Source organism: Sardina pilchardus, chromosome 1 (genome assembly GCF_963854185.1).
Source record: "Sardina pilchardus chromosome 1, fSarPil1.1, whole genome shotgun sequence".
NCBI classification, from domain to species: domain Eukaryota; kingdom Metazoa; phylum Chordata; class Actinopteri; order Clupeiformes; family Clupeidae; genus Sardina; species Sardina pilchardus.
In genome coordinates this window covers 6,308,872-6,323,507 of record NC_084994.1, presented here as the reverse complement: position 1 = coordinate 6,323,507, position 14,636 = coordinate 6,308,872, and the positions used below count along the sequence as shown (strand labels likewise).

At 42.3% G+C, this 14,636-nt stretch overlaps 1 protein-coding gene across 2 annotated transcripts in view; it reads right to left on the bottom strand.

Annotated features, from left to right (window-relative positions):
- Positions 1 to 12,970, bottom strand: part of LOC134081834 (NACHT, LRR and PYD domains-containing protein 12-like) — a 29,813-nt gene extending 16,843 nt beyond the window's left edge. Inside the window, exons 1-3 of one of the 2 annotated variants that reach the window (XM_062537590.1) lie at positions 12,815 to 12,970; positions 1,077 to 1,348; positions 424 to 452 (exon numbers count right to left, since the gene is read on the bottom strand). In XM_062537590.1, the coding sequence (XP_062393574.1) occupies positions 424 to 452; positions 1,077 to 1,339 (292 nt within the window). In that variant the 5' untranslated portion in view covers positions 1,340 to 1,348; positions 12,815 to 12,970. Of the gene's footprint in view, positions 1 to 423; positions 453 to 1,076; positions 1,349 to 5,075; positions 5,180 to 12,814 lie in introns of those variants that run through there. The other variant, XM_062537588.1, reaches the window with a different exon arrangement.
- Positions 12,971 to 14,636: the final 1,666 nt, after the last annotated feature.

The following is a 14,636-nucleotide window of genomic DNA, read 5'->3' as shown; positions in this document are numbered from 1 at the left end:
ACCTACTTTTTACACTTACATTTACTGTATACTGTATATTTAGGCAACTTTGTAAACATTACTTTGTATGTAGTTACTATGCAACTGTATTAATTCATGATGAGTGATTTTCCATAGAAAAAAATAATCTATGTCCACAATGATGATTAATTACTACTGTATATTCTATGTCCATAATGATGATTAATTACTATATTTTAGTTATGCATAACTATTCTTATAATAGTATAATAGTTATTATAACTATTATTATAATTATTCTTCACATATTTCATTAGTGTTTCGTTATAAAAGTCTAACCATCTTCCTTATTTGAGTCTTGAACAATTGCTCCCCCAAACAAAAAGTAAAAATAAAAGTTTAAATAGAAAATCATTAAAGTGCAATCATGCGGTACAGCTGTAGAATGTGTTAAAGTCTTACCAGCTTGCTTTCCTGACACGGCAACATCGCTGGAGAAACATGGCAAGAAGACAATGCAAATTCATTATAAATGCGTTTCAATAAATCACTCATACTGTACTGTATATGTGTACAACAGAATATTCATCTAAGTATTGGAGAAATAACTGTGTGTGTGTGTGTGTGTGTGTGTGTGTGTGTGTGTGTGTGTGTGTGTGTGTGTGTGTGTGTGTATGTGTGTGTGTGTGTGTGTGCTCATTTACAAGTATTACCAACAAAAGCCAATCTGTCTGTGTGGTATTCAAGTCAACATGAGCCGTTCTGCATGTCACATCGTGACCAGCAAAGAGAGACCATGGCACACATCTTGAACGGCTGTGCAGCTTACAAAGGACTCTACATCGTGCAGCATGACCTTGAGCATGATCTTGAATTTCCCCTTGGGGATCAATAAAGTATCTATCTATCTATCTATGACCGTATTGTGTGATAAATGGCTGTACACAGTGGCTATTCCACATGTGCTGGAACATGTATAGTGCAGGAGAGCATGGCCAAGGAGTGTTTATTGTTGCATGTCGATGATGTATGGAGTGTTTGTGTGTGTTTTTGTGTGTGTGTGTGTGTGTGAGAGAGAGAGTGTGTGAGAGAAAGAGAGAGTTGTGTGTATCTACCTCTCTCCTAGTTGGTCTGCAAGGTCATTGAGGTTCATCTTCCTCAGGATGGTCCGGGTCATTTTTACTGAGCCTTCCTCCCCATAGGCCTCCTTCATCTTAGAGGCAATGTCTGTAGCGTCACATTTCTCCAGCTTTCCTTTGGGGATGGGCTTAAACACCTCCAAGGTTCTCTCAGACAGGTGAGACTTGAACCGCTTCAGGTCTGCCTCCTCCAACTCATCCAGAGTTCTGAAGAGCAGGTCCAGAATGTTCTCAGCCATGATGCTCACCTGTCATACAACAAATACAGATAGTTGGTCTTGAGGGGTCTAGACACTTTGCTACAGTGCCCATTTAGTCTTTATTCCTGTTGTGGTTCTAAGGAGAAATTTGGTGTAAAAACAACCTAGGGTCTATTTGTGGATTAAAATGAGAATAAAAGAGAGATTGTTTTGCATATTAAACACAGTGGTAAATATTACATTATAAAACAAACAACGGCAGTCCTGAGCTGCATTCAAAGCCTTTGTAAAAATGGCTCTCTGTAACGAGATGTGAATATGGGCACGTCTCTATTTACATGTAAATCCAGGAACTCTCATTACAAGTTGCAAGATGACAAAGACCCGTCCCATTCTTGCCTTCCTGACATGCACCAAGCAGCGGACATTTTTCCACGGTGTAGTCCAACCATGTTGAATTTGGATCACAGTGTTCCAGAGGTTGCACTTCCAAGTCATGCAGGACGCACACATTTCTCACAGCAACAGGCTCACTTCAGCCTCACACTAATATTGCGATTCCGGTTACGGCGCTGACGAGAGTGGCAGCATTCCTGGCCATTGAGATGTAGTGAGGAAACGGGGCAGGTAATCTGACTTAGATCTGCATCCACATGTCCTTATCTATAAGCGATGGATCATAGTAGCCATATACTGTAGGCGCTAATCAAACAGAGATGACCAATCAGTCACACTGACTGAATTACGCTTAATTGAGCCTCTCCTCCACTCCTCTAAAACGCCTAAATTCTGTCAATTTATTCCAGTGTCTAGAACACACTTACATAAGATTTCCTTCTTACAGTCTTTCTATACTTCAATTTAACATTTGCAATTACCTCACTGCAGCCATTGTAATTCTACATTCTTAGTCTCCTATTACTGTATCCTGCCACCAATCTCGTCAACAGAGAAGATGGTCACTCTTGCCTACTGTACGTTTATTCACTACATCTCATATCATTAGAGAGTCCTCCCTCTCCAGCTCATTCTCACATCATGATTGTTCAAACCTCCTACCCGGTCTTGGGCCAAGTTAGGCATACAGTATGAACACTATTCAGCCTTCACTTAGTCAGAAGTGCAAATCTATTCCTAGCAACATAAATATGTTGGGGGTGAGCAGACATCACTCACATGTGATTTCAGCTATTGAAATCCCAGGACCATGGCCAGCTACCAGGCCAAACTTGCTATTCACTACACTCAGTCTAAGCAATGTACTGTAATGAATTAACTAGTTAAACATAATTGTATGCCAAACTTTGAGATTATTATTTGCAGTCATCTGTGCACTGGTTATGGGAAAAAAAACTGTCCTTGAAAGACACCCATCACAAAAGTTACCATGGGAATGTATTCTGTAGCCTGGTCCTCCTGACCTGGCTAATGGACAGCATTAGCTCATTCTAATGTTAATTCTGTTCTCTTATTGGTTCAGCCAGCTATTTGCTAAATGTACTTGCTCGCAAAACACAACAGGTTGTCTGCCTAGTAGGCTAACATACAGTAGGGTTATCATTTTAATTGAGGCAGCCTTATAGTTATTAATACTATGTCTGCTTCTTTTGTTGATAGATGCTCGATGACTAGCCTTAGCCTACTGTAGTTGAGTGGAAAAGGAGGGCAATATTTCAAAGGTGAAATCCAGCCTCACTTTATCACTTATCTTGGATTTCTTCATTCTGCCTGTGTGTAATACCTGCCTTTGGATGTCGTGCCATCAGAGCAAGATGTTAGAGATGCTGCATGATGTGCAGTGATGCCTTGTATTAAAACATTAACAACAAAAATGCTGGAGATTTAAGTGGCATCGAAATAAGGCACCAAAATCCATATTGTTATTTGACGTTGTTACTACCGTTTGCGCGCAGGGATACAGTGCCCAACTGTTATGGGATGGTTTGTGGTGCCAGCAAATCATTTCAACAGACATGACAACAACAGTATAATGATTTAGTGTCCCTGCCACTTAGTTACTGTGTGTGTTTTGTTTTAAGATTACATTTTTAGTAAGGATTGATATATAATCTCTTTAAGATGTGGACTGGGCTGTGACATTCTTGAACAAAAAATTAAATGGTTCCACATAAAACCATTCAAATACAGAAAAAGGCAAGATAATTTAGTCTCATAATTAAAATGGTCTGTGTTTACTTGATAGCTAAGAGGAAATAATCAGACACTTGAGTTATTGTTTTCTTGTCTGACCTAAACTGCACCGAGAAATATCTACACAGCCTGACCTTGTTGATAGCTTTCTTTAATTCTTGCCATCAACGTTTTATAAACAGTCATACAAAAATGATATGACATTGATACAGTTTTTTCTGTAGTTGTCAGTCACAGCTAGCTGGTAGATCAAATATGGCTGATGCTGGAGCAAAGGCCGGTGGCTCATGTCCAAGAGCTGTAAAGGAACTGCAGTAAGTTCCATTAAGTTGGTCTCCATGGAAACCTAGCGAACCATTACACCATGCTACCTATGTCTAGTATAGAATCACAGCTGCACACAGCAAGCAGTCTAGAAGGCTGGCACCCACCAGACACGTACGCAGCACGCCGCGACAAGAAAACAATGAGAACTCCGTTGTTTTTAACGGAACAAAGCCCAATGGAAACGTCTGCCGTGCAGCAGCCACACAGGGTTAGAAAACTGTTCTAAAATCCTGCACCTCAAGCCTACACCACTGAACGGCGTGTCCGGTGGACGCCGGCCTTGAGTCTATTACTAAATCAATAACAGCTGAAACATATGTTGTGTTTCAAGCTCTCTATACACATAAGCATTGGACCTGTTGTTGTTGGTTTTCAAATGGAGCACAACGTCCCAGGGCAGCTTAGTAAATGATTAGAGACCTGGTCATGCTGTTGTCTACAGGCACCTTGATCTCCTCCCTGACTCTTATCACGAGTACAGATCTCACTGGCAGAATATGCTGATACAAGAGAGACTTCAGTAGACAGACACCATGCTGATCTGAGTCAGCCTCTCTCTTCTAGTACTTTTGGATAAAGTCCCACACACACACACACACACACACACACACACCACTGACCTCAGCACAGTATGGGCTACCTGCACAGCCCTGATTTAATCATGAGAACCGACTTCACCGTAACAGTCACAATAATTACAAAACAAATCTCAAATCTCTCTTCTACCTTTGCGATGTCTTGCTTGGTCTACCAACAAGAGATGGAAATCTGTTACATTTCCTATGACGAGTCCTAGGCCCAAACTACACCGGGTCCACAACTGAAGCACTCTGTTTGTAAAAATAGTTTTTGAAGACTGGTGTAGCCAGTTGAGCTCCATTGACTACAGTGGAAGCTAGTTGTAGCAGCAGCCATTACGCAACAGAACACTTCAGGTACAGTGGAAGCTAGTTGTAGCAGCAGCCATTACGCAACAGAACACTCGAGTTACGTGGCCTGTGTAGCCTCCCTGTTAGGAACATGGTCCAGTACGGGGTCACATGACATTGGATACGCAGGAAATCAGCACATTCAACCCTTAGGTCAAGCAGCTAAAAACTTTATTTTCTGTACCTGGATACCATTCATAAAGATTTTGTGTACCGTACGTACATGTAGCGTACCTTTACAGTATTCTCTATATGCTTTTTTTAGAGCATCTGTTTTCATGCATGGGAAAATTAACAAACCTTTTATTTTCATGTTCACCTTCAAACCATAACTGTCCATTCACAACAAAATAATTAAAGGCACTCACCTTTTTTTCACCTGTAACCACCGAAGATATATTCCACCTGTACTGTCTGATACCTGTTTCAGAGTGAACTTTGTGAACTTTGTGTTCCAGCAGCTTTGTGTTCCAGAAGCTGTTATAAAACGTTTTTACTGCCTAGATAGCACAGCACTAAAGCCCATCCTTTAGTTTTGCCTTAAAGACACAGTACCAACCCACAGCACAGTGTGTGAGGTAATGTTCACCGAACATTCTAATGACATATTTGTGGCCGTACCCCTCAACAGGTTAATGTGTGTGAAGTAATGTTCACCGAACATTCTAATGACATATTTGTGACCGTACCCCTCAACAGCTTAATGTGTGTGAGGTAATGTTGTAATGAGAGGACTCTAGGTCAGGAATTAGATAGTGTTAGTAAGTGGCTTATAGACAACAGGCTTTCGATTCATCTGGGCAAAAGAGTCCATTTTATTTGGAACCAAAAGGAAGTTGTCTAGAAAAAATGAACTCAAGATCACATGCAATGGCACTGATATAGTGTCTCAGAAAAGTGTCACATACCTGGGGCTAACATTAGAGCAGTCATTAACCTGTTCATCTGTTGCCGACAAAATATTATCCAAGTGTGCTGGTAAATTGAAATTTTTGTATCGCAAGACAAGACATCTAGATTTCTCTATCAAGAAATTACTGGTTGTATCACTGATTCAATGTCATTTCGATTATGCTTGTTCTGCCTGGTACTGTGGGTTATCAGTTAAACTTAAAACAGACTGCAAGTGATGCAAAATAATGTTATCCGTTACCTACTAAACGCACCCCCCAGGACTCATATTGGTAGAGATGCTTTTAAAACGGTAGGGCTGCTGCCAGTACATGTTAGAGTTGAGCAGTTAAAGCTGAACCACATGTTTAATGTCATAAATGGCTCTGCTCCCAAATATTTACACTCTCACATAGAAATGGTCCATACACAACACAATCACAATACTAGGGCCAGTGTCCGTTCTTGTAAAGTACCCAGGGTTAACAGTGCAGCTAGAAGCGCTTTTTTCTATACAGGCATCATATTGTGGAATAACCTGCCACTTTCCCTCAAAATGCTAAACTCCAGAGGGAGTTTTAGACGTCAGGTGAAGTCATTTTTATGGAATAGAGTAAATTAGCTTTTTAAATATAGATGAATTATTTTATGTGATCTGTGATTTTATAGAATTTTCCCAATACTGGATGATTCTGTGTTATATGTTGTTCTTTTGTTCTGTAATATGTCTTATATGTGTCTCAACCACCAAGGACCATGTTGGAAATAAGTGTTCACACTTTAACATGCCATCCTTTGGATTATGTTGTCTGTCTAATCCAAAATAAATCAAATCAAAAAAATGTTCACCGAACATTCTAATGACATATTTGTGACCGTACCCCTCAACAGGTTACTGTGTGTGAGGTAATGTTCACCGAACATTCTAATGACATATTTGTGACCGTACCCCTCAACAGGTTAATGTGTGTGAAGTAATGTTCACCGAACATTCTAATGACATATTTGTGACCGTACCCCTCAACAGGTTAATGTGTGTGAAGTAATGTTCACCGAACATTCTAATGACATATTTTTGACCGTACCCCTCAACAGGTTAATGTGTGTGAAGTAATGTTCACCGAACATTCTAATGACATATTTGTGACCGTACCCCTCAACAGCTTAATGTGTGTGAAGTAATGTTCACCGAACATTCTAATGACATATTTGTGACCGTACCCCTCAACAGCTTAATGTGTGTGAAGTAATGTTCACCGAACATTCTGATGACATATTTGTGACCGTACCCCTCAACAGCTTAATGTGTGTGAAGTAATGTTCACCGAACATTCTAATGACATATTTGTGACCGTACCCCTCAACAGGTTAATGTGTGTGAAGTAATGTTCACCGAACATTCTAATGACATATTTGTGACCGTACCCCTCAACAGCTTAATGTGTGTGAAGTAATGTTCACCGAACATTCTAATGACATATTTGTGACCGTACCCCTCAACAGGTTACTGTGTGTGAGGTAATGTTCACCGAACATTCTAATGACATATTTGTGACCGTACCCCTCAACAGGTTACTGTGTGTGAGGTGGAGAGAGTGCCGATGGTTGGGCAGCCAGGTGGAGCGAGCCAGGTTAGGAGTTTAGCCACGGCTCCAGGGAACTAGCCTGGGTGTTCCCATCCTGCCTTGCGCGGTGATTTCATTCACGCTGCTAAGGCAGTCTGGAAGCAAGTCTGCCCTAATTTTTGGGGACCAATCACAGAACAGGGGGGAAAGCGAGACGATGATGAGCTATGCACAGACGCATTTGACAGACATCCGTGGCGCCCAATGAACGGAGCTGGGCATTTTTTTCAAATACGAGAAAATGAACGTCTGGTTGCCAGACCACGTCTCATTTGAGAAGTGGTAGGCCCTAGCCAGGCTACCAGGTAACCCCTAAGCTGGGTAAGGTGCTGTGTCCACCAATCGCGCTTTTTACGCAAGAAAACGCTTTTCTCGGCGCTTCGAGAAGTGTTTATTGTTGCTAGGTTACCAAAACCGGAGACGGTTTTTAAAGAGAAGTGACGTTGGCGAGCCCAGCGCTGTTCTAAAAGTTGAACAGATTTCAACTTTGAGTGCTCTGAGCGCTGCGGTGAAAAACGTCAGCGCCAAGAGCTTTTTTCCGCTGGGCTACATAGACTTTATATTGAAAATTGACGCCGTCTGCGCAAAAAACGCGATTGGTGGACACAGGGCCTAAACCCTGCCTGATCTGCCGGTGATTTGGATTTCGCTCTGCAGCTCTGTCGATCTCCTGCTTCCTGTCCACGTTTGCCGGGTCCATTACAAACTGGCTTATCCACCAAGCGCACCCGGATTGTTGGTCTGATTGGTTGAAGGACTATTAAAGCCTACGGGGTCATGTGAACTATGCCCATTGATCACGCCTCTTTTGCAGTAGAAATAAAGCGCAGACTCCCCAGACTAATGTTCAATCTTTAAAAAATGAGCTTAGTATGGTGATTACCAGACTAAGGAATCCTGTACCAACTTAAACAACTTTGTTTTATTTTTGTTTTATAAATCTTTGAGTACGTTTTATGAGATGCAGCACTGTGTGAGACCACCGGAGCTGAGAAGTGAGTGTGTGTGTGATGTACTATAGCCTGTGCAGTGTTTCCCACACATAGACTAATTTGTGGCGGTGCGCCACAGATTCAGCACCGGCCGCCACATATTGCGTTTCGTTATTCTTTTTTATTTTATTTTTATTTTTTAACGCTATTGAAAAACACGCAGCATTCGTTAAACTGAATTTCCTTTCCCTGCTCTCCCCCTCTGTCAATCACGCATCTGTCTCTCATACACACAAACACACGCACACACTCAGCCCCTCCCTTCCGTGCACACCGCGTCTGTCTCCATGAAAACAAACGATATCATCCCTGGAAGCGTGGTCGCATTGATGCACATGACGCTGCTCAGGTGAAACATAAAGTTCTTCCGCAACCTTTGTAGACTATGCGTGCAACTTTTCCAAACAGTAGAAGTAAACTTATTCTCCTTGGCCCGTTCTCGTGCGCACTCAATGGACACCCGCCCTCGACATGTACATTTAATCTAGATAAAACATTCACAATCGTGAACGCAATGACGCACAGAAGACGACTAGCTAAATTACTGTTGGATTCGTTTAGCATCATTAGTAGGCTATGCTGCAGACATTTGATTAAAACTCTTGCATTTAAGTTGACCGACCATCTCAATACCAATGTTTTTCAACTCAAAGACTTAAAGGGGCCTGTCCCAAGGAGAAAAAGTATTAGCTTACCTGAACAGAAACTGAACAGTCCAACCAGTAGAGTATGATAAACTTAGCCTGCTACTTTGTTTACAATATTTTGAGGCTTCAACCAGACAGCTGAATTTAAGAAGTGGAGTTAGGCCATAATCTGCATAAAGATTGCTGTTATGAATATCAGAAATGTCAGTATGTAGGCCTATAATAGAGTAATTATTCAAAATTACATACTTTGTGTGTTTCAAATAAAGACAAGCTTTACATCTTGTTAAAAAAAATCATTCCCCCCCCGCCCCAAAACATGGGGCGACCACCACACATTGCCTTCCAATCTGTGGGAAACACTGCTGTGTGTGTGGGTGCTGCGAAATCCCCCTGAGCCCGTTATTTCTGTAACGTGAATGTAATGTTTCTCAGTCAGAAAAGGGCTATAATTTACTTAGCAAGACAGCTATCACGTAAAACAAGTCAACTACGATGTCATAATGGCAGTGGCATAGGCTAAGCCAGTTTTTACAGTGTGAGTAGATAGAAAAATAGTAAATATTAATAAGTCAAAATTGACCATTAAATATTCAAATATAATTTGAATTTAGAAAAATAATAATGAATGAAATTCGAATGGGATACTAGAGGAAGATTGACAGCCCTAGTATATGTGTGTATGCACATGTTCTGTGTGTATTCTGTGTGTGTTCTCTTTCTCTCTCTCTCTCTCTCTCTCTCTCTCTCTGTGTCTTGTGTGTGTTCTGTGTTATCTATCTGTATTCTGTGTGTGTTCTCTCTGTCTCTCTCTCTTTCTGTGGGTGTGCCTGTGCGTGTGTGTGTGTGTGTGTGTGCGTGTGTGATTGTGTGCGTGTGTGTGGGTGTGTGCCTGTGTATGTGTGTGTGTGCACGCGCGTGCATGTGTGTGTGTGAGTGTGTGTGTGTGTGTGATATCTGACATTGGAGTGACAGTGACGGCAGAGAACACAGTGAACATATACACAGAGACATAAAACACACACACATAAGCAGACACACACTCATAGACAGAGAAGCACTCATACACCAAAGCAAGCGCACACATGCACACACTCATTTACATACATAAAAGTTGCAGTAAGGGATGGAGTAGGCGATGGAAACAAAAGCGTGATTGATATTTGCGGAGAGAATGAGCAGGACTGAGCGACGGTCATATTGTGTATCGCTTTGCGGTACATCTAGTTTTATTTGAGGTAGCCTTAGTAATCAATACTTATTGTTTGCTTCTTTTGTTGATAGATGCTCGATGCTCGACGAATAGCCTACTGTAGTTGATTGGAAAAGGAGGGCAATATTTCAAAGGTGAAATCCAGCCTCACTTTATCACTTTATCACTTTATTACTTGGCATCGAAATGAGGCACTGAAATCCATGTTATATTGGCTGTCTGAAAAGACGTCAGAAAAAGTTACGTCAGAATAGACTGTCTGAAAGTCAAGCGCTCTCACTAGATGGGTACTTCGTTTGCCGTGATTTCCAAGTGTGCATCGATGCATCTTTTTTTGGCCTCAGATATCCCATAATCCATTGCGCAGCGCAGGTCAAGTTCCACTCGTCATGCAAATCGTCAAGCAACACACCCCCCTCCCCGAGTCAGATGACGCCAACTAGTTTGTGCTGTCCAAATGTAGGGACGCATACTGAGGAGCAAGCTAACTGAGACGCTACTGGAAAGAACGGTACTATCCATCGTGCGCCCTTGACAATTGGACACGGCCTTGATGTTACTGCCTTTTGTGCGCCATAACTGGGATTCAGTGCATTTATGTGTTTTATTTTAAGATTGAATTTCAGTAAGGATTGATATGCAATCTCTTTAAGATGTGGACTGGGGCTGTGACATTCTTGGGAAAAAACTTAAATGGTTCCACATAAAACCATTAAAATACAGAAAAAGGCAAGATAATTTAGTCGTATAAATAAAATTGTCTGTGTGTTCAATTGATAGCTAAGAGGAAATAATCAGATGGTGGAGTTGTTGTTTTCTTGTCTGACCTAAACTGCACCGAGAAATATCTCCACATTGCCTGACCTTGTAGCCTAGAAATCTAGACGCACCCTAGCGGCCAAAAATATTTTTGCCTAGCGGGATGGTCTAGGGTCGCACCGTTGAGGCCAAGACTGCGCCAGGCTGCAGATCGGCCTGACCAATCAGAACGCTCTATCTGTATACGGAGTCCTTGAGCCCGAAGGCATCACGCAATAAACAAATCAGAAGCAACGAAAGGCGGGTCTTGGCATCTAACTTATCTTTCACACACAACAGCGCCGACTCCGATAATTAGATTTAAAACGTTCCCCTGCTTGCTAGATTTTCTTCACTGTTGATTCGCTGTTTCTCTTTGAGTTTCCAAGTTAATGTTAAGGCTGCTACGTCTATCATTGTCCTATACTTGTTGCAGAGCTGTGTAACATAACATCTATTTGGGTCTGTCTTGGTAAGTTCACACTTGAAATAGCGAATCTAATCGGAGCTGCCAAGTGTCACGCTTTGAGTGTGACAGACAGTCAAACAAATGTTCGACGAACGCATCTCACTGTCGCTTGCAATTTTCTGAAACTTGGCAGCCCTGTTGCCGTTTTGCCGACCGGCTACGATTGGTCACAAATGCTGGCCTATTACGTGCAGAAGCAGTTTGAAAGACAACTGTTCATCCCACCCACAGGCTTCAACTCTGTGAATGGTCCGACCCCAGACTATACATTTCTGTGTAGTTTGGCTTGCCAGGCTACTGACCTTGTGGATAGCTCTTAAAAAATGACTGCCAGAGGGTTAATTCGTAACATCAACTTTTCATTCATACAACAAACAGTCATACAAAAATGATATGACATCGATACAGTTTTTTCTGTAGTTGTCAGTCACAGCTAGCTGGTAGATCAAATATGGCTGATGCTGGAGCAAAGGCCGGTGGCTCATGTCCAAGAGCTGTAAAGGAACTGCAGTAAGTTCCATTAAGTTGGTCTCCATGGAAACCTAGCGAATCATTACACCATGCTACCTATGTCTAGTATAGAATCGCAGCTGCACACAGCAAGCAGTCTAGAAGGCTGGCACCCACCAGACACGTACGCAGCACGCCGCGACAAGAAAACAATGAGAACTCGGAACAAAGCCCACTGGAAACGTCTGCCGTGCAGCAGCCACACAGGGTTAGGAAACTGTTCTAAAATCCTGCACCTCAAGCCTACACCACTGAACGGCGTGTCCGGTGGGCGCCGGCCTTGAGTCTATTGCTAAATCAATAACAGCTGAAACATATTTTGTGTTTCAAGCTCTCTATACACATAAGCATTGGACCTGTTGTTGTTGGTTTTCAAATGGAGCACAACGTCCCAGGGCAGCTTAGTAAATGATTAGAGACTTGGTCATGCTGTTGTCTACAGGCACCTTGATCTCCTCCCTGACTCACATCACGAGTACAGATCTCACTGGCAGAATATGCTGATACCAGAGCCATAGATAGAGAGAGTTGCGACACTCTTTGATGTTGCCGCCACGATCAACAGTTCCAAAAAAAACTGTGCTGAATGGCTGAATCGCAGGAGGGTGGAATGTACTTCTGATGCTGGAAGGTGTAATCAATTAACTCATTGACTACTGACCAAGAGATTGGCTGTAAACAGTTCCAAAAGCCCCATAACGAGGAAATAGCCTGAAAAAAGCGCTGCCATTTTTTCCTATGGAGGTCTATGGGGGTGTCGCCACTCTGTTTTATCTACCGCTCTGGCTGATACAAGAGAGGCTACATTAGACAGACACCATGCTGATCTGAGTCAGCCTCTCTCCTCTAGTACTTTTGGATAAAGTCCCACACACACACACACACACACACACACACACACACACACACACACACACACACACACACACACACACACACACACACACACATACACCACTGACCTCAGCACAGTATGGGCCAGGGCTGTAGTCAAGACCACCTTTGTCGAGTCCAAGACAAGTCCAAGACCAGGACCGGTCGAGACCAAGTCAAGACCGAGTCCAAAGAGGTTCAAGTCCAGGACAGACCGAGTCCAAAAGACTCGAGTCCGAGTCAAGACCGAGTCCAGAACAGAAAAAAGCAAGTTGTATGCATGACAGTATAAAGACAATCATTTTGGGTTATTATTTGCTGATCTAAAAGCAAAAACAGTGTCACAACACCCAGGATTTGCAAGTTTAACCATTCCCCTTGATATCACATAATTAACTAAATTACAATAGCTTCACTCCAGACATAGACAAGAATGACCAGTATTAGTGTACTCCAGGGCTCAACATTAGCTTTTAAAAGTGGTTGCCAACTGGTCAACCAGGCATGAGGTTTTGGTTGCCAAATACAAAAAAAGGTTGCCCCATTATTAAAGGCCTCTTATTTCAGTTAACTCTGTGCACTAAAATAAGGCATATCTTTAATGTCTTGGATACATACTGTCAGTATCTACAGTAGCCTATGTTTAATGTGGTGTGTAGGTAGGCTGGGTGAACCCTGTAATTGAGTGCCTGTCACTTTAAGAAATACGTGGTGAGAGTAATTAGCCTACACAGTCTACAGTAGTGAATACAATAATAGTTGCGCATAACGCGTATGCGGATGGAATCAGAGGTGCAATTAATTTTCTATAGGCCTATCACTAGATTAAATAAATGTTCGAAAATATAACAAGTCGAAGACAATCTTTTTGGGATCATAGAAGAGATAAGTGTCTTCTAATGTTCATTGATTTTAGTGACCACTACACGACTGACATACATGACCTGAGCTAGCGTCATGGCAGGAGCTCTCTCCAGATGCAAAAATGTGCCAAGATTGTGTAGCCTTCTAAACGTTCTTCTTGACGTTAAACCCAAAAGTAGGCCTAAATTACCTAAATCCCATAGCCTAGATAGGTTAGCAGCACAAATTTGAGAGATGCAAGAGAGCAAATCAACTTGATATTAGCCTGTTATTATGCGTTACAATAGCATCACTTAAACTAGCAGCCATGTTTCGCTGTTTATGGCACTGCTGCGCATACGTGTGTGTGAGAGAAAAAGACGCACAACCACAGGCTTCTAGGGGAGGGGATGCCTTGCGCACACGCATGTTTGGCTACATCAGAAGGCTACTGGGCAACCGTTAATGTCGAGCCCTAGTGTACTCCTACTTCCCTTGAATATAATAACATACTGTAATAAAGACGCCTGGACTCGGTCGAGACCAAGAACCATATTTGGCAAGACCAGTGGCCGAGACCGAGACAAGTCCGAGTCAAATACCAGCGAGTCCGAGACAAGTCCGAGACCATAAAAAAACGGACTCGAGTCCGGACTCGAGTCCAAGTCCGGACTCGAGTACTACAGCCCTGGTATGGGCTACCTGCACAGCCCTGATTTAGTCATGAGAACCGACTTCACCATAAGGGTCACAATAATTACAAAACAAATCTCAAATCTCTGTTCTACCTTTGCAATGTCTTGCTTGGTCTACCAACAAGAGATGGAAATCTGTTACATTTCATATGACGAGTCCTAGGCCCAAACTACACCGGGTCGACAACTGAAGCACTCTGTTTGGAAAAATAGTTTTTGAAGACTGGTGTAGCCAGTTCAGCTCCATTGATTACAGTGGAAGCTAGTTGTAGCAGCAGCCATTACGCAACAGAACACTTCAGTTACGTGGCCTGTGTAGGAACATGGTCCAGTACGGGGTCACATGACATTGGATACGCAGGAAATCAGCACA